The sequence below is a fragment of the Aethalodelphis obliquidens genome, unplaced genomic scaffold (assembly GCF_003676395.1).
Source record: "Aethalodelphis obliquidens isolate GAN/ISIS:26980383/991018 unplaced genomic scaffold, ASM367639v1 scaffold129, whole genome shotgun sequence".
In the NCBI taxonomy this organism is placed as follows: domain Eukaryota; kingdom Metazoa; phylum Chordata; class Mammalia; order Artiodactyla; family Delphinidae; genus Aethalodelphis; species Aethalodelphis obliquidens.
The window spans coordinates 9,515-33,275 of record NW_020838073.1 but is presented as its reverse complement, the minus strand read 5'-3'; the positions used below and the strand labels follow the sequence as shown (position 1 = coordinate 33,275).

The window sequence follows — 23,761 nt, the reverse complement described above, 5'->3', positions numbered from 1 at the left end:
GGATCCTCCCGGACCGGGGCACGAACCCGTGTCCCCTGCATCGGCAGGCGGACCCCCAACCACTGCGCCACCAGGGAAGCCCAAGGGGGAGAGTATTCTTGACAGAAGCAGAGGCGACCCTCCCCGCGGCTAGAGAAGAGGGCATCTTGCTGGTAGGTGGGCCCAGCTCTAGTTCTGGCTTTAGGTGACCCTGGACAAGTGGCCCTGGCCCCCAACTTCTGCATCTCACCCCTGAAGACAAGGTCACCCCCTTTGCATCTTATAGTCTGCTACTGGGGTGAGAAGGCCAGATATCCATTTTCCAGGGCGCTCTCCAGGGACCTTCATGGACTCTGTACATCTTGGAATCAAAAAGTTAAAAAAAAAAAAATCACAGGAGAGGTAGAGGCACCCAGTCCAGCCCAGAAAGAGGACCTGGCAGGGCAGAGACCAAAACCCCATGCAATCAGTGGCAGCCAGAAGGAACCAGGAAAGGCCTGAATTCATCAGGTGGGGGAGGGGCACGGGGCTAGTGTTGAATGAAATGGGCTGAGGGCAAAAAACCCACCTACTGGGCAGAAAAGGGACTGGAAAGAGGCCAGTTTGGTGCACAGAAATGTAAAGTGACCAGCAAGGGTGGAAATCTCCACCGGTTCCTGGTCCCCTCCACCTGCAGGCCTCTGCATCCAGGGTGGTTGTTAATCATTACCTGAGGTCGGGCCAGTCCCCAGTACCCCCCTGGAGTCCAGCAGCTCCAGACACGTGCTCTTTGAAGTGTGCTCTAGGATAAAAATGGCACCCTGAGGCTGTCGGGCCCTTACCAAAGGTGGATTGCCCACGCTTACCAAGCCAGGCGGGCCCTCCTGGAAGGGCTTCAGGCGGGATTGACAGGGAGAGTCCCGAGGCACGGCCAGCTGCTGGAAGCTGGGGTTACCAGGGATCACGGGGTCCCCCCGACAGAGGGCAGGGCTCAAATAAAGTCAAACGGTTTGAAAAGCTTCTGCACCCCAGCAGCCCTGAACGCTGCCTCCCTGACGCGACCGAAGCTAAAGCAGGGAACCTGCACGAGGCCCTTTGAGCTGGTGAAGCAAGTCCTCGGCACTGACTGGACACCCTTCGCTGACAGACGGTTCACTCTTAGCAAGCCCGGAGGCCCCGGGGGCCCTGCAGCCCATATCCCAGCAGAGTCACTAAAACAGGTGTGAAATGTACTTGGCTGTGCGGCCAGCCTGAGCACCGGTTACCTGAGCTGCTTCCACATCTACTCCCATCCCAGGAAGGACTCAAGAATGGGTTTCAGAATATGTTTCTTCTTGTGAAGTCAACATCCTAATAACGTGGCTAAGCTGGTGCAGCTGGTGGCTCGGAGGCGCCCACCTGGCCTCTAGGCTGCAAAGGCCACTGGCCCGACCACCCCACGGCCAAGAGGCGGCAGTTCGAATGTCACATGTTGGAGAAGTCCCATCTTGACCACACTTTCTGGTAGAACTCAGCGCCCTCGCTGGGGGGGCCTAAAATTTTGCAGGCAGGCCCCAGGGGTACGTGACGCTGTCAGTCCGGCTGATACTGTTGATGTGGAGGCCGCTGATGCCGTTCAGGAAGAAGAGGAAGGAGGCCGTGAATTCGCTCCAGAACGTCAGGCTGAGGCCCATGAGCGTGACCTCGTTCCTAAGGAGGGTCAGGAAGCTCAGGAGGCCCCCGAAGGAGAGGATGGAGGCGAGGAGGAAGAGGGCGGAGCCCACGGCCCACTTGTGCCACGAGTGGGCGTCCTCGGACACCTGGGACACCATGAGGAGCTCCAGGCCAAAGATGGCGACCACCACGGCCAAGGTGGCCACGCTGCGGGCCACAGCCATGCCCGAGGCTAGCCCGGGCACGTGGGCCTGCCTCAGGTCTCGGAGGCAGTGCAGCTCAGCCTGGTTGGAGGTGGTGCAGAAGTGCCACAGCCCGAACAGACGGTCGTCGGCCAGGAGCCAGTGGCCATCACAGATGGAGAGGGAGGAGAGGACCACGGCCAGGGAGGCACACAAGATGATGAGGGCCCGGATGGAGGGTTCAAAGAAGGACCGGCGGGGCCTCCTTTGGGCCAGCAGCTTCTGGGCCTGGAAGACAGCACGGGGCAGCATGAGGGAGGGCCCCCGCCACAGCCCACCAGCCTCCTCAGGGAAGACCAAGAGCACACCTTGTAGCTTCCGACAGCCACGGTTTCTGCTTCGGTCTCCCAGGATGCCCACCTTAGTCACAGCACAGACCCACCTCCTGGTGGGGCGGGGGGACCCTCCTCCCATCCTACCTGTTCCCCCATCCGTCCTCCATTCGAGACCTATAAGCGTTGCCTGTGGATCCAGTTATTCATCGGGCAAAGAGTTCCCTGACCTTTCTTTAATGATCTTTATAATGCGTAAGAAACCCAAATTGTATTGACAGATAAATCTTGGTCCATTCTGAAGTCAGCAAACCTGTCTGGCTTGGCAGACGTGACCTTGAGCTAGCAGCCAGCCTTGGTTTCTTTGTATGCAAAACAAGAATGCTGCACTAGACATTATTAGCACATCAGTGAAGGTTACACAGCTCCCTCTTCTGGCCCCTGGTCTTCCCCAGTTTCATTCTAATCTGCACCCAGCTTTTCCTGCACTTTTCTTCAGTGCGCAGTGATGTTTGCACTTTGCCCTTCAGTCTGGCTCAGCCTGTACTCCGCCCAGGACACGGCACCACTGTCTGTTCTAGAAGCTTCTGGGCGGGGGAGTCCCTGAGGCTCCCCTTCAGCCTATGGTTTCGGCCCCACAAAAGTACACCCTATCCTCTCTCCTGACAAGCTGGGCCAAGCGTCCAGTGAGGTGTCCCTTCTCACAGCCCCGGGACACCCCCAAGCCACCGTCCCCAACCCCCAACCCGGAAGCAAAAGGAATGCTTCAAAGGGTAAAACTCCTTAGACGGCCCACAAGCCCTCCCAGGGCATCCTCCCGGCCACCTCGCATGCCTAGGACAAGCCTAGAACTTTCCTCCTCACACCTACTGGTCCCTCCACCTGAAAGGCTCTTCTCCCGGCTGCCCCCCTTTCTCCATTCTTCATGTCTCAGCTGAAACATCGCCTCCTGGGAGAGGTCTGTCTTGCCCACTCAACCCAGAACGGACCCCTCCGGTCACTCTCTGTCAGGAACCGTTCTGACAAGTTTTCCATTCCTGTCTGATTCATCGTGGGAGGGCAGGACCGTGGCCCCAGCACCCGGTGCCAGTGCCGTGCTCAAGAGCCACGAGGTCGAGTTTGCAGCCGCTGTCACTTCCGTCTGAAGCTCCCTTTAAACCATCTCCTGCCCAGTCATAACTTACGCCCTTTACAGTGTGTGTGGAAGCAGCCCAGGTCACGCCCCAGTTTGGGAGGTAAGCAAAGCACACAGCTCATGCGTGACGGTCACTGCTGGGAAGCAAACCGAAAGGGGACTCTGGGGGTGAGCCCTATGCCACGTGCAAGCGGAGGCTTCCAGAGGCGGTCTGGGCCACCCCTCTCGGTGAGGGGCAGAAAGCAGAGCCAGCTCCCGGGAGGCCCCGGGACCCTTATGGATCCGGCTGGCTTTCAGCGCTTCTGCCTAGTTAGGGTCCTGTCTCACTCTTAAACCTGAGTCTGTGGAGGAGGGTGCTCCACGGCGGGGGGCGGGGGGGGGGGGGGGACGGGGCGGGGTATGTAAAAAGGGAAAGTGTCACACACGGGTCAGGGGACCAGCCCAAGAGCATTCACCGAGATCACAGTACAGCCTGGCACAGCTGCCCGACAACTGTATCATGCGTAGTGGGGGGGATGCACACAGCCGGTGAGTACCCACTGGGGCCTTCGTGGGAGGGGCTCAGTACGTGGTGAGAAGGGCTGGAGTGGCCAGAGGGACGCCCAAGGGCTCGGGACCCGACTCAGACCAGAGGCAAAGGCAGTCGGGGGCGCTGTAAAGAACACTCAGGCGGGGAGTCCGGGCTCTGGTTCTCAAACCGCATCCCCTTGTCTCCTGAGGCCTCCAGGTGCTAAAGCAGGGGGCAGGGGCTCAGCTCCCGGCCCCTCACTTCAACCACAGCAGGTCCCTCTTACCTGCTGGAGCCGCTGGGAATCTAAGAGTCTGTACTGGATTTCATTAGGAAAGAACGGCTCTACTAAGAAACAAACCAAGGGAACTTGGAAATCTCTGTGCCTACAAACCATACAGGTGTTTGTCTTTGCGAGGTTTCTTAACCTCCTTGACCCTTATTTTCTCATCTACCGTTCCGTACTTACATTTTGTAGCAGGAGTTCGTGATCCCTGCAGGAAAGAGTAGCCATGAAGGCACCCGGAGGTTATAACTCCCTACAGGTTGATAAGTTTCTAGGATGGGAAAACCCCAGACGCAGGCAACAAGTCACAAGAACGCAGCACCCAGAGGCCTTTTGACCTCAGACATCACGCTGTCTGGAGAAAAAGCACATGCCGTCCTACCCTCAGCCCCACCTGTCCTGCACACGGAGTGAACTTTAATCTCCAGGCCCTGAGACATCACACTGGGATCAGGAAAAGACAGCTGACATCAGGTCATTTTCCCCCTCCCGCCCCAGAGGAGGGCATCATTCAAACTCTGACACCAGTAAAACTCCCAAGGATTAAGTGAGATCATGTATATAAAGGTGCCCAGCACAGAAGCAGTTCCTGATTAATATTAGTAACAGTAATAAGGTAACTCGGCAGTCCTCCTTCCTCACCACTGCCCCACACCCCGGCTGCCAGCACCTCTGTGAACTTCCAGTGATGCAGGGCCTGAAATCCTCTCCCGGAGGGCAGCTGGGCAGCAGCGTGGTCAGTGGAAGGTCCGTGGACCAGAGGGTATGAGGGCAGTCTAGCCTTGCCCCTGACCCACCAGCCTCTAGCTCTGTGACCTTGGGCAAATCACTTAAATCTCTTACGGCCTGGACCATCTCCACTGAAAAAAAAGAAAAATGGAAGCATTTCCCTTTTTCATCCAGAGCCCCGAATGATTAGTAGTGACCTGTAGAACAGTGTCACTTGGCACTCCTGGGCCACTGAGGCCAATGCCAAGGTCTTGTCTTCCTCTGGAACCCAGCACCCCATCTGATCCCGTCAACCCCTAAGTAGTGGACACTTTGGGTTGCTCACTACTTTTCTCCACATGAAGCCCCCGCCCCGCGCCCCTGCGCTTCCCCCCCCCCCCGCCCCCCTTCCCAGTGTCCACTCAGCCCAGGCCCAGGTCAGACCCACCCCCTCTTCAGCTGGAAATCTCCTCTATAGCCTCCCAAAGAGTAAGCCCGCTCCGCCTGCGTGACCGCAGGGCACCGGGAGCCAGCACGCTTGCCTTTTAGCTCTTTGGCCTCCGGCGAGCTATTTACCCCCTGAAGATAACAGTACCTGCCTCCTGGCCCCCCGGGGGGAGCCGAAAGGAGACCTAAGCACCCCAACCGCTTAGAACAGTCCCAGGCAGGCGGTTAAATGCTCCTAAGCATCAGCCCCGCCCCCCTTCTTTCACTAAAAGGTCAAGTCTGTTTACCTGGCTGCTCTCCTGCCCTCCCCACCCCCGTTAACCCTGCCGCAGTTTCTTCACCTCTTCATCTAGCACTCGCTTCCCCAAATCACTCCTAAATCCCGGTGTGCACGTCTCTCCCCCGCAGGGCCGTCGGCTCCCGAAGGCGGGACCGCACCCGCTCCCACCCTCCTCACTGCCGGTCCCGGAGGCGGCTTGGCCGGGACCCCAGATTATGCCCAGAACGAGAGGAACTCGCTGCATCCGGCTCTAGGGTTGCGGTGTCCCGGCCACAAGGGGCTTGGGGCGCGGCCTGTGGGTGGAGTTTCTCCTGTTCGGGCCCAGAAGTCTGGTTCGACTCGATTCTATCGCTGAGCCGGCCGCCACGGGCGGGTTACTGCACCTGAGCCTCGGTCACCGCATCTACAAAGTGCGCGCAGCGGGATCAGCCCCGGAATCTGCGCTGCGGGGCGCCGAGCGCTTGCAGGCAGAGGCTGCGGGCCGCTCTCACCGTCCCGACCGTCCAGTCGGGAGGTAAGGAGGCGGGACGCGTCCGCTAGGGAAGCTCGGCGCAGGGCAGCGGAGAGCCGCACGCCCGGGGGGTGGGGGTGCGGATGGACCCCTCGTATCATTCTACGGAGAAACCCCATCTCTGCGAGGCGGGCCCCTCCCCTCTCTACAGCCTGTCCTGAGGTTTCCGCGTGCCCCAGCGAGTCCACCCCCTTGCCCGCCCCCCAAAATCAGTTTTGGGAGGGGAGATGGTCTTGCTGCCCCCGCCCAGGAAAGTTCTGGCTTCCCCAGAGATTCTTCCTCGTGTGACAAGGCGAGCCTCATTTTTACGAGTGGATTCCGTCCATCCTTCGCTCCAGATGCGCCCCCTTTTAACAGGAGGGACCCCTCTGGTGCACCTAACAGATGAACACTGCGGACCCCAAAGAGAAGCACAACACTCCTCCCCAGCCGTTTAGGAGCCTCGGTGCCCGCAGGACCTCGAGGAGACCGCGCCCTGGGCGGCTTCCCCCCCCGGACCCCGGCCGGGCCACTCCACACCCCCCGCACCGGGCTCTCGCCCACCTGCACGCCGAGGGCTGTCATCCCGCGCCTGGGCTCGGCCGCGCGCTCCCGCCTGCTTCTCTCGGGGCTCCCGAGCGCTGCTCTGCCGGGGCCGCGGCTCCCGACTCCCGACCTCTTCCCGGGGGCGGGGCGGGCCGGAGGGAGGAGCGGGCGGAACTGCTGCCCCCGGGCGGCTGGTCGGGCCAGGCGCCTCCCCGCCCGCCCGCCCGCCGCGGCTCGGTTTGCGCTGAGTCAGCGGGGCCGCCGGAGGGGCCCCCGGGCAGGGGCAGGGGCCAGGACCCGGCCCGAAGGGGAGGCTCGGGCCCTGGGGGAGGGCTGACCCGGCCGACTTGCAGGCCCGGAGCCGCTCCCCAGTCTCAGGGCACGGCTGTGCCCGCGGCGCCGATTCCTCGAGGGCCCGGGGCCCAGGAGCCGGGTCCGCCCCGGCGGGTCCGCCCGAGCGTCCGGGGAGGCGGCGGCGTCCAGACGGCAGGCGCGCGCCCGGGCTCTGCAGCTCCACCACCGTGGGCCGTTGTGATCCTGGGCTCTTGTTTCCGTCTCTGAGCCACGGGCGATAAATGAGATGATGCCCGTGAAAGGTCGGGGGTCTTGCGAGGCTTCGGTAAATGTGAACGGAGTGGACTCCCCGGGGCCGTCTTTCCTGCGTCCCTTTTCTCTCCCCCAAAGCGGGGCGTACAGCCCTGCTCGCCTCCGCAGGGACCATCCAGAAGGCAAATAGGACAAGACAAAAGTCCTTGTTCTTCCTGGACTTTTGATGGGGCTTGAGTTCTCAAGGGGGCAGCGCACAACGTCCCCACCCCAAGAAGGGTAAATTCCAGCTGAGACCCTCCCAGCCCTTCTCAGCTGTTGATAAACAGGGAGGGGGTTGCCGCCTAAGGTGAAGCAGGGTCTCCCTTCTCCGTCTCGAAGCAGGGTGAGGGAAGTTACTTGGCCCACTCAGGCAGGCAGCTCCCCGGTGACTTTGCCCGGGGACGTTCTCAGCTGGCACCTAACGCTCCCGCCGCCCCACCCCAAGCCCCATCCCGGGCATCTCCCTGTCAGAGGTTCATCTGATTCTGTCGCTGCCGCAGAAACCGCGTCAGGTACGTTAACCTAGCGCCTGCCTTGTTCCGTGTGTGGTCAGGACTGTTTGGGGGTCTGCTGCCTGTTATGCTTTCTTGGTAAGAATAGAAAGTCTTGAATCGGTGGAATTTAGAGCGACATGTCAGCAAGATTGCTGGAGAAGTAGAAATGACTGAGGAATGATGATGAGGAAGTGATGGTCCGCTTCCAATTATTTTATGAGCGTAAGAAAGCCGGGGGACTTCCCCTGGAGGTCCAGTGGTTAAGACTCCGCACTTGCACTGCAGGCGGCGCGGTTAGGGTTCACCTGGGCAGGCCCTTCATTTGCACTATTTGCTCTCCTAGGTCCCTCCGTGGTGCCGGAGCTGAGCAGAGCGGGTGTGGCAGAGTGAGAGACAGCAGCTCCACTCAGCAGGAGTGACTGTCGTGAGGGGCAGGGGCTTCCCAGTGCCGGGGGGGGGGGGGGGGAGGGGAATGACAGGGTGGGACCTTCAGGGGCTAAAACCAGGAACAGCCTGGGGGTGAGTAGTGGGACAGCACAGAACCCACCCTCTTGCTTGACTGTCTCTGCCTTTTCTCCTCCACCTGTCCTGCTTCTAGGCCTGGCCAGTGTTGGGGAAAGAGCAATTGCATAAAGGGAGGATGTGGCCCCCACTCACCCCTCTGACTACTCCTGTCTGATGAGAAAGTCCCAGGCACTGATCTTAGAAAGTTCCAAGGCAAGGGCACAGGTACCGATTAATGAATCAACAAACTCAGTGAGCACCCTCCCATCTCCGGGCCTTCGTACTTGCTGCTTCCTCTGCCTGAAAGGTACTTCTTCAAGATATTCACAGCTAAGACTCACCACCTCACTCCCCCAAGGAGGTCGGAGAGAAGCCTGCGGTGACCACCGCACCTGAAACAAAGATCCTCCATTCTCTTCTCCCTCCCCTCTATCACCACAGGAGCAAGGACTTTGCCAGGCACGACAGTAGGCGCTCAATAAATATTAATTGAATATATGAATGAGTTAATTGTATACCTACTCTGTACCCGCTGGCCTGGCTAATGAGGGACAAAGGAGAAAGAGACAAAGTCCCCGTCAGGGGTAAGATGCTTGGGTTTTAGGGTCAAAATCTGCGTCCCCTTCATTTCTGCTCCCTCCCCAGCCTCCCCAGTTCAGGCCCACATCCTCCTCCTGTCTCTTCCCTTGCACCCCTGGTCCACCATCCTCTCGCCAGCTCTAGGCCCATCACCTCTAACGTGGAGGCCTGCGTAACAGCCTCCTGCTGGGCCACCCTGCCTCCACCCTCAGCCTCTGTCCTGCAGCTTCCCGTCCCCTCTCTCTGCAGGCCCACCCCTCTGCCCTCAGCTCCAGCTGCACGTGCCCGCTTGTGCCCTGGGCGGGAAGCTCTGTCCAGTCTCAGGGATGCTGTGTTCACGGTTCCCTCTGTGTGACAGGCCTTCCCTGGGGGTCTGCTGGGCAGACTGTCACCTCTTCAAGGACCTCCCTTGAGTTCACCAGCCAGAGTAGCATCCCACACACACTTGACCCTGTTACCTTCGTGTTTTCTTCCTTTCTTTTTTTTTTTGTATATATTGTCTCATTCATTCCTTTTTTCTTTTTCTTTTTTAAATTTATTGAAATATAGTTGATTTACAGTGTTGTGGGCCTTCGTATTTTCTTGATCCTTAGCTGACCTTCTCTATTTGTCCGTTTCCCTCTCTGAAGTACAGCACACAGTTGAGTGCTAGGCCTGTCTCTCTTTCACCCCCGCGTGCCCGGTTCTAAGAGCAGGGACTGGGCCGTAAGGCTTGCGGATTGATGGAGCAGCCTCAGATGCATTCTGGGCGAATCACTTCCCCTCCGTGAGCCTTGGTTTTCTGTCAAACGGGGAAACGCATCCTTTGGGTGTTGCGAGGGTCGTGGGGGCAGTGACTCTGTCAACTGCGCCTGGCGCAGGGTGGGCACTGACCCCTGACCCCAGAGAAGCTTAGCTGAGGCAGGCTCCACTCTGCCACTAGGGAGGCCCCTGCCCCGGGTTTTTCTCCTTTGAGCACTTGGGGTGTGGGTTCTCGGGCCGACACGTGGGGAGACCCAGAGGCAATAACGGGGAGTCTGCTAGGAGCTGCCTAGTTCACTGGGCAGTTTCAAAGCTGATGATTAGCTCTGCCTGCCCGAAGCCTGGACTCCTGGTCCCTCCAACTCTCCGTTCTTTGTGGACCCGCCCACTTGCCTCTCCCTGTTCCCTTCCCGTCCCCTCCCCACCTTCTCCCCAGCGCCCTGACTTCACCCACTGGGTCTTTCTCTTCTCCCATCGCCCTCCTCAGGTTTCCTGAGTCCAGGCCGGTTCCATCCCCTCCAGCCAGACCTCCACCCGCCCTTTGCCCCCTCTGCCTCAAGCTCTAGCCCTGCATCCCGACCTCTTCCCAGTCGCCTGACTGCAGCAGAGACTTTGTGTAGGCATTATAGTGGCCCAGGGGCTTCCCCGCCTGCCCTGGGGCTTTGCTTCACAGTGCTTTGCTCTGGGCCAGGTGGGTAGCAGGTGTGATGTTTATGCTGCGGGTGAGGGTGTCGCCTCAGGGGACCCCACGGCACCAGTTCCCCACCAGGGCAAGGGCGGTGGGGAAGGGGACTGACCCGGTTGAAGGGATGAATGGATGCAGCAGGGATGTAGGTGGACTCAGAGGGTGTCCTTTCTGTAGGGTCTCCCCTTTCTACAGGCAAGGCCATCCTGGAGATGGGTGCCCCTCCAGGGCACCAGGACCTGCAGATTTCCAGGCAGAGTTGGGGAGACTTCTAGCACCTTCTTTGCAGGCGTGGACCCTGGAGTTGTCAGCGCACTTTGAGACACTCCGTCCCTAGGCGATGGTCCCCGTAACTAGGCACACCCAGGGCAGTTGTAGAGAGCAGACTGACAGCCCGTCCCTTCCCAAAAGGGGCCGGTGCTCTTCCTTAACCAGGGCACCCCGCCTGCCGGATCAAAGGGTCCAGGAAGCAAAATTAGACACCAGGAATTGGTGGTGAGCACGGAATGATGACAAGAGAAGTTAAAAGCTGAGGCAGGGCTTTGCCTAGGCTCTGGGAAGCCCAGGAAATACCCATCACCCCGTTTATTAGCTTTGACCTTTACAAGGAAGGCATGCTGTCACAGGGGCCAGAGGAGTGAGAAGGGAGGGAGGGATGGTCCCCCACAGGGGCGTGGAGGGCTGGTCAGAGGGGATCCTCCAGGCCTGAACCAGCAGGGTCTGGGCGTCTGGCCACTTACCACCTCAGTCTGTAGACGTGTTAAAAGCAAAGAAGTGTTGTCAATTCAAAAATTGGGAGGTTTGGAACTTCCCTGGTGGTCCAGGGGTTGAGACTCTGCGCTTCCACTGCAGGGGCCACGGGCTCAATCCGTGGTTGGGGAATTAAGATCCCGCATGCCGCACGGGGTGGCCAAAAAATTAAAATAAAATAAATTGGGAGGTTTTACACTAGATTCTGGATTTATTGGCTTCTCTTGAAAATGAGACAGTTTGGACCCTGAGGGTCCCTTTTCTGCATGGGAACAGTGGCCACTTTGGGTGACTGCCCTTTGCATGGACTGTGCTCTGGGGAGCCCCCCAGTTTTACCGTCCCCCCGTTCTGTTCACTCTTCTGTGTTGCCTGCCTGGCCCTCGTAGGATTTCCCTTTATAAGCCCAGCTCTGTGTTGTGCTGGTAAATAACCCAGCCATGCTTTCAGGGTCTGTTTCCACGCTACCACCGCTGCCTTCCTGGCTGGCCCCAGTTTTTGTTCCCCGGAACTCTGCCCGCCCCCCCCCCCCCCCCCGCGCCCCAGACCAGTCTTTCCTGCCCAGATTCCAGACCCTCCTGCTGCAGCCCTCACCCCGATGGCAATGATCTCCCCCTTCTGGGTTCAGGTTCCCGGAGAATCTCCTTAGTCGAGGAAAACGAGGCTGCTCGGTGTAAAGGGAAGCAGATGGTCTGAGCACTGGTGAGTCTGGGGCTAGGGGCCCGTCCTGGTCCAGAAAAGCTGTAACCAAGGGCTGGGGGCAGGCAGCCTCCTGGGCGGCAGGGGCTTCGGGCAAGAGCGCAATGAGGTGGGGGCTGTGCACTCGACAGAGAGCCCCTCCCTGGAGTCATCGTGGCTCCCTCCATAAGCCCCCTCCCCTGGAGTGCGCCGGGGGTGCACTGACCGGCCAGGCCTCTGAGACCGCGCTCTTTGCCAGCCTGCAAGCCGACCACCTCCTTTTCATCTGGTATCACTTTGTCGGTGGTGAGGGGACCCTTCCTCCTCTCTTCCAACTTTGCCCTGGATGATATTTTGTCTCTGACCTTATGAATTGATTTTTAAAATACATTTCAAGAATTCTAAATGCGACATTCTCCAGCTCCTATGTATTTTCTGGATATTTATGTGATCCTCAAACTTTTCCAGTAAATGACGCCCCCGTCTTTTGTTTTGTTGGACCCCAGTTCCGAGCCCAGCCAACCATTCTCAGATCACAGCACGCGGGCATCCTTGAATCCAGGTCCTCCTGAAGTTTATTTTCCGTTTTTCGTTCGCCCAGTGGTACCACCTCTAATGTGTTTGATGTATATCCTTAACCATTGTGTATCCTTGTATGTGTGTGTGTGTGTGTGTGTGTGTGTGTGTGTGTGTGATTTTTGCTTTCCTAAGTGGCATTATGCTATAAATCTTGTTCTGTTTCCTACTATTCTCACCCAACAGCATGATTTGAGGCCACCCCTGTTGGTATATGTGTAAATCTAATTCAGTGTTTTACACATGATAGGTTGGGTCCCAGTAGCGGCTGGTGAGATCAATTTGACAGGGGCATAATCACCACTTATAATAAATGAATACAATGTAATAGGCAATATCAGAGTGCCTCAAACATAATTAGGGTAAATGTTGTTTCATGAATTTTTTTTCAAAAAGAGATAGATACAGGTTGCAAAGTAAAAAGTATTTCTTAGGTGGGTCCCAGGAAAGTTTGAACGGGCTGGTTCATTGCTTCTTTTTTTCTTTTTTTTTTGCGGTACGTGGGCCTCTCACTGTTGTGGCCTCTCCCACCACGGAGCACAGGCTCTGGACGCGTAGGCTCAGCAGCCATGGCTCACGGGCCCAGCCGCTCCGCGGCACGTGTGATCTTCCCGGACCGGGGCACGAACTCGTGTCCCCTGCATCGGCAGGCGGACTCTCAACCACTGCGCCACCAGGGAAACCCCAGATCACTCTTTATCTTGACTTACATTGCTAACTATATGGATGGACATTGTAATAACATGTAATTCTTTTTTAAAAAAAATAAATTTATTTATTTAGTTTTGGCTGCGTTCTGTCTTTGTTGCTGCACGCGGGCTTTCTCTTGTTGAGGCGAGCAGGGGCTTCTCATTGCAGTGGCTTCTCTTGTTGCAGAGCGCGGGCTGTAGGCGCGCAGGCTTCAGTAGTGTGGCACGTGGACCCAGAAGTTGTGGCGCATGGGCTTAGCTGTTCCGCGTCATGTGGGATCTTCCCTGACCAGGGCTCAAACCCGTGTCCGCTGCACAGGCAGGTGGATTCTTAACCACTGCACCACCAGGGAAGTCCCTGTGGCTTTTTACTGTTGATGTGACCCTGGTCTCCTGGCTGAAGGAGGGCTTGTCAGGTTCCTCCACTATAAAGTTCCTCTTTCCCCCAGTCCATTCTGTCTGTACCATTTGCAAGGGTGTCCATGTTTAAGGGGTGGGAAGCTGTGCTCCACATTCCTGGCAGTTATAACATTTATATTAATTTTTTGGGTTTATGCCTGAAAGATTCCCACGCTCCCATATTATCTATTTATTTTTTCCAGAAAAATATCTATAAAATTGACTGTGAGTTTACGAAACAATGCTCCACCTCGGTAATGATCGGAGGGATGCTGGATGCAACCATCTATGCCTTGAATAGTGTCTGGCACGTAGTCTGTGCTCCGTAAATATTTGTAAATATTTGTCAGTGAGTAAGACATGCAGAGTGTCACCGGTGGCAAAGCAGAGTGAAGAGCAAGGGAACATGCCACAAGGAAGGGACGTGCCTGGCACTTTTGAGGACCCTCAGGAATGCCGTGTGTTTGAAGTTAAGTGAGCAGGGGACAGAGTCCTGGGAGTTGTGAACAGGCTTGTCAGCCGTTGAAAGGACTTTGGCTTCTACTCTGGGTGAAATGCCAGGGAAGGGTTTTAAGCAGAGGAGGGACATCATCTGACTTACTCTGGCTGCTGTCCCACAAATGGTCTGAAGGGGCAAAAGGAGAATCAGGGGGCCGATTAGGAGATTGCCATAGTGAACCAGGTGGGAGCTCAGGCAGGTTGTAGGTGCGTCTTTGCAGGTTCAATAAGGGCCAGCCCCACAGGTGTGACACTTTTGCTGTCACACTGGGTCCTTTGCTCAGAGAAGCCTGTGCTTGTTTTCATGCTCTGCTGTCACCGTCTTGAAATATTTTTTCCGGCTTTCTTGAGATACAATTAACATAACACTTGGTCAGCTTAAAGTGTACAACATAGTTATTTGATAAACTGTATACTGTGGAACAATGACCATAGGTTATTTAACTATTTATTTTTTGTGTGATGAGACATTTGAGGTCTACGTTCTTAGCGCCTTTCAAGAATATAGTCACCATTATGTACGTTGGATTTCCCAAAACTTATTCATCTTATGACTGGAAGTTGATACTCTCTGACCGCCATCTCCTCATTTTCCCCACTCCCCAGGCCCTGGCAACAACCGTTCTATTCTCTGTTTCTCTTTTAGAGTTTGGCTCTTTTAGAATACACATACATATAAGGTTATACAGTTCTACTTTTAATTTTTTTAAAGTTTACAGTGTGATCTGAACCATTTATATGCTGCAATCTGATTACCACCATAGCTTTACTTAACATCTATATCACATCCCATAATTATAATTTATTTTTGGTGAGAACATTTATGATCCAGCATCTTAGCAATTTTGAGATATATAAAACAGTATTGTCGTTTGTGATCACTGCGCTGCGTGTTAGGTCTACGTAACTTATTCATCTTCTAGTATCAAGTTTGTGCCTTTTAACAACATCTCCCCAATTTCTCCACCCCTCACCCCCGGTAAGCACCATTCTACTCTCTGTTGCTAAGGGTTTGGTTTTAGAGTCCATATATAGGTAATATACAATATTTGTCTTTGTCTGGCTTATCTCACTAAGTATAATGCCCTCAAGGCTCATCCATGATGTCTCAAATGGCAGGGTTTTCTTCTTTCTTCCTTTTTTTTTTCCTCCTTCCTTAAGGCTGAATAATATCCCATTGTATGTAAACACCACATCTTCTTTATTGATTCCTCTGTTGTGAATAATGATGCAATAAACAGGCGAGTGCAGATATACTTTTGATACCTTGCTTTTATTTCCTTTTGCTATATACCAGGATGTGGTATTGCTGCAGCATATGGTCCTATATTTAATTTTTTGAGCAACCTCTAGTTTTTCCATAGTGACGTTTAAACTATTTATATCCCCACCAACAGTACACAAGGTTCCCTTTTTTCCATACTCTCACCAATGCTTACCTCTTGTCTTGATAATAGTAATTCTAAAGCTGTGAGATGATACCTCATTGTGGTTTTGATTTGAATTTCCCCACTTTTTAGGGATGTTGAGCATCTTTTCATGTACTTGTTGACCGTTTAGAAGTCTTCTTTGGAAAAGTATGTATTCAATTCTACTGCCCATTTTTAAATTGGATTTTGTTTGCTGTTTTTGCTTGTTTGTTTTTGCTGTTGAGTTGTATGAGTTCAATATAAACCGATTTTGGATACTAACCTTTTATCCAATATATGCTTTGAGAACATATTCTCCTTTTTCTGTATTCTCCCTTAACATTTTGTTGATTGTTTCTTTTGCTGTGCAAAAGCTTTTTAGGCAGATGTAGATCCACTTACTGATTTTTTACCTTTGTTGCTTATGCTTTTAGGGTCATATCCAAAACAACCATTGCCAAGACCAATGTTAAGGCACTTCTTCTCTATGTTTCCTTCCAGGAGTTTTAGGGTATCAGTCCTTATGTTTGTCTCTAATCCATTTTGATTAATATTTGTGAGTGCTATAAGGGTCTAATTTCATTTTTCTGCATGTGGTTTTCCAATTTTCCCAACAGCATTTGTTGAAGATGCTATTCTTTCTCCATTCACAATAACATCAAAACCAATAAAATAGTTAGGAATAAATTTAACCAAGGAAGGGAAATAATTGTACAGTAAACACTTGAAGATTTTGATGAAAAAAACTGAAGAAGAAAAAATAAAATAGAAAGATGTACTATGCCCATGGATCAGAAGAATTAATATCATTCAGATGTCCATAGTACACATCTATAGATTCAATTAAATCTCTATCAAAATTCTAATGACATTTTTCACAGATATAGAAAAAAAATCTTAAACTTTATCAAACGAAAGACCCCAAATAGCCAAAGCAATCCTGAGAAAGGACAAGTTGGGAGGCATCAAACTTCCTGATTTAAAACTATATTACAGAGATACAGTAATTAAGACAGTATGGTACTGGCAAGAAAATAGTCACATAGTCAGTGGAACAGAATAGAGAGCCCAGAAATAAACTCCTGCATATAAAGTCAACCAATATTTGAGAAGGGAGTCACACATACTCAATGGGCAAATGATAGTCTCTTCAACAAATGGTACTGGGACAACAAAATGACTACTTTTAATTTTTTGAGGAACCTCCATACTGTTTTTCACAGTGGCTGTAGTAATTTACATTTTCACCAAAAAGGATTTCCTTCTGTCCACATCCTTGCAAACAATTGTAATCTCTTGTCTCTTTGACTGTAGCCATTCTAACATGTGTGAGGTGGTATCTCATTACAGTTTTGATTTGCATTTCTGTGATGATGAATGATGCTGAACACCTTTTCATGTACCTGTTGGACACTTGTACTATTTTTTGAAAAGTGTCTAATCAGATCTTTTAACCATTTTTAATCAGATTATTTGGTTTTGTTTGTTTGCTGTTGTATGATTTATTTATATACTTTGATAATTACCATTTATGATAAGACGGTTTGTTAATATTTTCTCCCATTGCATATGTTGCCTTTTCATTCTTTGGATTATTTCTTTTACTGTGCAGAAGGTTTTTAGGTTGACATAGTCCCACTTGTTTATTTCTCCTTTTGTTGACTGTTATTTTGGGGTCATATGCAAAAAATAATTATTGCCAAGACCAATGTCAAGGAGCTTTACTCCTATATTTTCTTTTAGGATTTTTATTGTTTCAAGTCCTACATTTAAATATTTAATCCATTTTGAGGTAAATTATGTGAATGATGTAAGATAAGGCTCCAATTCCATTCTTTTTGATTCCTACGATTGTACCAGTTTACACTTCCACCAAAAGTACATAAGAGTTGCCCTTTTTTTTCCTTCACATAAGCATTCTAGCAGGTATGAAGTGATATCTCATTGTGGTTTTGATTCGCACTTCCCTGATATTTAGATGAGCATCTTTTCACGTATCTGTTTGTCGTTTGGATGCCTTCTTTGGAGAAATGTCTATTCAAGTCTTTATCCCAGATTTTTATCTTTTTAGCCATTGAGCTTTATATATTCTTTATGTATTTTGGATAAAGCCCTTATCAGAGAGATGGTTTCCACATATGTTCTCCCATTCTGTAGGTTTCCTTTGTATTTGCTGATTGTTTATTTTGCTATGTAGAAGTGTTGTTTTTTAGTTTAATGTTTTTTGCTTTTTTGTTATTTTAGTTTTTATTTCATATGAAACAAGTTCCACTTGTTTATTTTGGTTTTTGTCACTTGCACCCTTGGTACAAGTATCCAAAAAGTCTTTGTCAAAACCAGTATCAAAGACGCAAGAGGGAGGAGATGTGGGGAGATATGTATACGTATAGCTGATTCACTTTGTTATAAAGCAGAAACTAACACACCATTGCAAAGCAACTATACTCAAGAAAGATGTTAATAAAAAAAAACCAATATCAAGGAGTTTATTCCTTAGGTTGTCTTCAAGTAACAGAAGAAGTAATAGTTTGGGGTCTTACATTTAAGCCTTTAGCTCACTTGGAGTTAATTTTTGTGAGAGGTAGAAGAAAGCGGTTTAGTTCATTCTTCTGCTTGTAGTTCTCCAGTTTTTCCCGCACATTTGTTGAAGAAACTATTCTTTTACCATTGCATCTCTTGGCTCCCTTGTCAAATATTTGTTGACCATGTATGAGCTGGTTTATTTCTGGGCTCTTGATTCTGTTCCATTTGTCTATGTCTCTATTTTTTGCCAGTATCATACTGTTTTGATTACTATAGCTTTGTAATAAAGTTTGAAATCAGGAATTGTGATGCCTATAGATTTGTTCTTTTTTCTCCAGATTGATTTGGTTATTAGGGGTGTTTTGTGGTTTCATACAACTTTTAGCGTGGTTTTCTTTATTTCTGTGCAAAAGTCATTGGAATTTTGATAGGAATTGCATTGAATCTATAGATGGCTTTGTATAGTATGGACATTTTAACAATATTAATTCTTCCAATCCACGATCACTCTTTCCATTTATTTGTATCTTCTGAAGTTTCTTTCATCAAGGTCTTGTAGTTTCATAGATCTTTCACCTACTTGGTTTAATTTATTCCTAAGTGTTTTATCTATTTTTGAGGCTATTGTAAATATGATTGTTTTCCTTACTTCTTTTTTCAAATTGTTTGTGGTTAGTATATTAAAACACAGCTGTTGGTACTTCCCTGGTGGCACAGTGGTTAAGAATCTGCCTGCCAGTGCAGGGGACATGGGTTTAATCCCTGGTCTGGGAAGATCCCACATGCCACGGAGCAACTAAGCCCGTGCACCACAACTACTGAGCCTGCACTCTAGAGCCTGTGAGCCACAACTACTGAGGCCATGTACCGCAACTCCTGAAGCCCATGCACTCTAGGGCCCATGTGCCCCAACTTCTGAGCCTGTGTGCTGCAACTACTGAAGCCCACACACGTAGAGCCTGTGCTCCGCAGCAAGAGAAAACACTGCAATGAGAAGCCTGCATGCCGCAATGAAGAGTAGCCCCCACTCACAGCAACCAGAGAAAGCCTGTACGCATCAGTGAAGACCCAACTCAGCCAAAAATAAATAAATAAAAAAAATAAAATACAGCTGTTTTTTCTACGTTGATTTTTATCCTGCAACTTGACTAAATTTGTTTATTAGATATAATGTTTTTTGGTGGAATCTTTAAAATTTTTCATATATAAGATGATATTAAATGCAACCAGAGACAGTTTTACTTCATCCTTTCCAATTTGGATTTCTTTTATTTCCTTTTCTTGCCTAATTGAAATGGCTAGGACTTCCAGCACCATATTGAAAAGGAGTGATGAGAATTGACATGCTTGTTTTTTTTCCTATTTTTAGCAGAAAATCTTTCAGAATTTCACCATTGAGAATAATGTTTGCTGTGAGTTTCTTCTTTATGGCCTTTATTATGTTGAGGTACATTTTTCTAAACCAATTTTGGGAGGATGTTCAATTTTGTCAAGTGCCTTTTCTGTGTCTATTGAAATTACCATATGATTTTTATGTTTTATTCTATTAATGTGGTGCATCACATATTTTAATTTACATACTTTATTTAATTTACATTGAAGCATCCTTGCACCCCAGGGATAAATCCCACTTGGTCATGCATGGTGTATGATCCTTTTTGTATACCATTGAATTTGGTTTGCTAGTATTTTGTTGAGAAGTTTTGCATTTATATTCATCAGGGATACTTCCCTTTTTTTTTTTTTTTCTTTTTTTCTGGTAGTGTGCTTATGTAGGTTTGGTATCAAAGTTACGTTGGACCCATAAAATGAGTTTGGGAATGTTCCTCCTCTTAATTTTTTTGGAAGAGTTTGTGATAGATTTGTATTAATTCTTATTTAAGTGTTTGGTAGAACTTCCCAGTGAAGCCATCTCATCTTTACCTTTTTCTGTTTGTAGGTTTTTGATTAATGATACAATCTCTTCACTCATCACTGATCTGTTTAGATTTTCTATTTTGTTTTGATTCAGTCTTGGTAGGTTTCTAGGAATTCATTTATTTCTTCTAGTTTATCCAATTTGTTGGAGTATACTTATTCATATTTGTCACTTATGATGTTGTATTTCTGTTGTATCAGTTGCAGTTTCTCATCGTTCATTTCTGATTTTGTGTATTTGAGTATTCTCTTTTATTCTTAGTATAGATAGAAGTTTGTCAATTTTGCTTGTCTTTTAAAAAAAATCACACTTTGCATGGATGTTTTCTATTGTTTTCATGGTCTCTATTAATATCTGCTCTGATATTTCATTCCTTTTGCTTCATATGTGCTTAGTTTTTTGCTTTTTTTTCTACTTCCTTTAAGGGTAAAGTTAGATTGTTTATTTCTGATCTTTTTTTCTTATTGTAGGTGTTTATAATGATAAACTTCTTAATTACAGCTGTTTTTGTTGCATCCTGTAAGTTTTGCTAAGTTGTATTTCCATTTTATTTTGGTCTATATATATATATATATATATATATATATACACATATATACATAGATCTATATCTATCTCTATATATGTATATTTGAAAGACATTATTGTAAAGCTGATGTAACCTTTTCCAGTTTTATTGAGATATAATTGACCTATGATTTGTCATACATATATTGTGAAATGATTACCACAATACAATTAGTTAACATACATCATCTCATGTAAAAAGATTCTTTTTTAATAGTACATATATGTTGTATATGTATATAGCAATGAGCTTCATCATTTGGAGGGAATTGGATCTGGCTAGGGCTTGGCCCTTATAATGAAGTTTGATGTCTTTTTCTACTTTTCAGGTGCGGTATTGACATGGTTGTCTGGAAAAGTTATTTACTTTCTAGTAATTTCAGAGATACAGAAAACTGGCAGTAGCAGTACAATGTACACTTTATCTCTAAGCTCAGATTCCTCAGTCATCATTGATTTTCCACATCTGCCAATCTAAATGAAGACCTCCAGTGTGTTCGACCTCAAACAGAGACACTCTCCCAGTAGACCACCGCCAAATGAGGAATTATTATGGTTTTCACTTTATAATCCCATCCACAGGCCCTGTTCAACTTTCACCACTTTCCCCAACTATATGGAAATGTGGTTTTCTATTCTGATCCAGTTTACTTTTTCTGGAACAGTTCTTGAGACTTTCCCTTATTTATAAAACCTTGATGGATTTCAAGTGCGTAAATGAATACGATCTGGGTGGTCTTTGCTGTATGGCTTCTTTCTCTTAGGATGTTTTCAGTGTTCATTCATGTTGTAGCATGTATCAGTACTTCATTCATATTTGTCATTGTGATTAAATCCATACAACATAATGTTTACCATTTAAGCCACTTTAAGTATATAGTTCTACGACATTAACCACATTTACATCCATTAAACACCAACTCTCTTCAACCCCTGGGAATCCCATTCTACTTTCTTTCTTTGAATTTGACTTATTTGGATATCTCATACTAGTGGAATCGTAGCATGTTTGTACCTTTTTGGTCTGGTTTGTTTCAGTTAACATAATGACTTTAAGGTTCATCCACATTGTAGCATACCTTAAGTTTAAAGGCTGAATCATATTCCATTGTGTATATATCACAGCTTGTTTATGGAATCATCTATCCATGGACACTTGGATTCCTTCCATCTTTGACCAGTATGAATAGTACTGGTATGAATATGAGTGTACAAATATGTGTTTCAGTCCCTGCTTTCAAACCTTTTGGGTATACACCCCGAAGTGGAATTGACATATCATATGTTAATTTCACGTTTAAGTTTTTGCTATAATATTTTCCACAGTGGCTGCACCATTTCACTTTATTTTTTATAGAGCAGAAAAATGGAAGTCTTTGAATCTACCCTATTTTTCATATCCATTCATCCACTGATCGAATTTTGTATGGTTTCTACCTTTTGGGCTATTGTGAATAATGTTGCTATGAATATTTGTGTACCAGTTCTTGTTTGAACACCTGTTTTCAGTTCATTGACGTATATATCTAGGATTGGAGTTTTTGAAATAAACGGTAATTATATTTTCATCTTTTTGAGAAAATGCCAAACTGTTGTACGTATAGTCTGTACCGTTTTCCATTTCCACAAGCAAACCATAAGGGTCCCAATTTCTCAACATTGTTGCTAACATTTTTATTGGTTCTTGATTATAATCATTTAGTGAACGTGACTAAATATTGCATTGCAGTTTTAATTAGTATTTCCATAACAACACAAAAGAAGTATACCTAAGATAATTTTATTAGAAACTCAAACCTCAGGATACTGATTTGTAGCCATAGCTGTCGCATAACCCAAAACTATTAACAGTCACCCTAAATAAATTTTAAAAACCATTAAGCCCAAAAATGATCCATCAAAATTCATTGCAATAATACAACCAGTTCTACCATGGAAATAAACCCAAACCCACTACAAATCTGTGAAGGTTTGGAAGGAAAACCTTATAAAACTAACAACAAAAATAGTACTTAAAATACTATGTATGTCATCATTATTCTTACACGGAATGGAACCATGCCAATGTAATGAAAAATCATCGTTGTTTTTCAACTATAAGAACACTAGTGATCAACATTTGAAGATTCCACACAGTAATCAAAATCATTAACAGTGCATTTATTGATCTACCAGTCCCATCAAATATCTCAGCACAATGAAATGCCCATTCTTTGCTTTGTATTTGTTTAATTTTGCAAATCATAACAGGTTTATTTCTAGCAATACACATCAGGTACAATAACTGTCTTCTAATCCATAACTCGTATGTAACAAGATGTAAACAACCTATGAATTATTTGATAGTTTCATGAAAACAGAGCTTCTATATTCTTTTTTTTTGAATTTTATTTTATATATATTTTTTATACAGCAGGTTCTTATTAGTTAACCATTTAATACATATTAGTGTATATATGTCAATCCCAATCTCCCAATTCATCCTCCTCCCAGCTTTCCCCTCTTGGGGGTCCATACAATTGTTCTCTACATCTGTGTCTCAATTTCTGCCCTGCAAACTGGTTCATCTGTACCATTTTTCTAGGTTCCACATATATGCATTAATATACGATTTTTGTTTTTCTCTTTCTGACTTACTTCAATCTGTATGACAGTGTCTAGATCCATCCATGACTCTACAAATGACCCAGTTTTGTTCCTTTTTATGGCTGAGTAATATTCCATTGTATATATGTACCACATCTTCTTTATCCATTTGTCTGTCGATGGGCATTTAGGTAGCTTCCATGTCCTGGCTATTGTAAATAGTGCTGCAGTGAACATTGGGGTGCGTGTGTCTTTTTGAATTATGGTTTTCTCTGGGTATATGCCCAGTAGTGAGATTGCTGGGTCATATGGTAATTCTACTTTTAGTTTTTTAAGGAACCTCCATAGTGGCTGTATCAATTTACATTTCCACCAACAGTGCAAGAGGGTTCCCTTTTCTCCACACCCTCTCCAGCATTTGTTGTTTGTAGATTTTCTGATGATGCCCATTCTAACTGGCTTGAGGTGATACCTCATTGTAGTTTTGATTTGCATTTCTCTAATAACTAGTGATGTTGAGCAGCTTTTCATGTGCTTCTTGGCCATCTGACTGTCTTCTTTGGAGAAATGTCTATTTAGGTCTTCTGCCCATTTTTGGATTGGGTTGTTTGTTTTTTTTTTAATATTGAGCTGCATGAGCTGTTTATATATTTTGGAGATTAATCCTTTGTCCATTGATTCATTTGCAAATATTTTCTCCCATTCTGAGCGTTGTCTTTTCGTCTTGTTTGTAGTTTGCTTTGCTGTCCTAAAGCGTTTAAGTTTCATTAGGTCCCATTTGTTTTTATTTCCATTACTCTAGGAGGTGGATCAAAAAAGATCTTGCTGTGATTTATGTTAAAGAGTGTTCTTCCTAAGTTTTCCTCTAAGAGTTTTATAGTGTCCAGTCTTACTTAGGTCTTTAATCCATTTTGAGTTTATTTTTGTGTATAGTGTTAGGGAGTGTTCTAATTTCATTTTTTACATGTAGCTGTCCAGTTCTCCCAGCATCACTTATTGAAGAGACTGTCTTTTCTCCATTGTATATCCTTGCCTCCTTTGTCATAGATTAGTT

At 47.8% G+C, this 23,761-nt stretch overlaps 1 protein-coding gene and 1 long non-coding RNA gene across 7 annotated transcripts; one reads left to right on the top strand and one right to left on the bottom strand.

Annotated features, from left to right (window-relative positions):
• Positions 1 to 762: 762 nt before the first annotated feature.
• TMEM37 (transmembrane protein 37) lies at positions 763 to 6,665 on the bottom strand. Its single transcript, XM_027099180.1, has 2 exons — positions 6,544 to 6,665; positions 763 to 2,081 (listed from the first exon to the last, which is right to left on the bottom strand). The coding sequence occupies exons 1-2, from the start codon at positions 6,562 to 6,564 to the stop codon at positions 1,491 to 1,493; spliced, it is 612 nt and encodes a 203-aa protein (XP_026954981.1). The 5' UTR covers positions 6,565 to 6,665; the 3' UTR covers positions 763 to 1,490.
• Positions 3,677 to 21,498, top strand: LOC113616033 (uncharacterized). 6 transcript variants are annotated; one of them, XR_003431190.1, is made up of 4 exons: positions 3,677 to 6,003; positions 6,358 to 7,625; positions 8,206 to 11,566; positions 20,451 to 21,498. It is a non-coding gene; the product is annotated as an uncharacterized LOC113616033 (long non-coding RNA). The 6 variants fall into 6 exon arrangements; XR_003431187.1 differs by lacking the exon at positions 20,451 to 21,498 and having other exon boundaries at positions 3,677 to 3,788; positions 5,618 to 6,003; positions 8,206 to 12,622; XR_003431188.1 differs by lacking the exon at positions 20,451 to 21,498 and having other exon boundaries at positions 3,677 to 4,169; positions 5,618 to 6,003; positions 8,206 to 12,622.
• Positions 21,499 to 23,761: the final 2,263 nt, after the last annotated feature.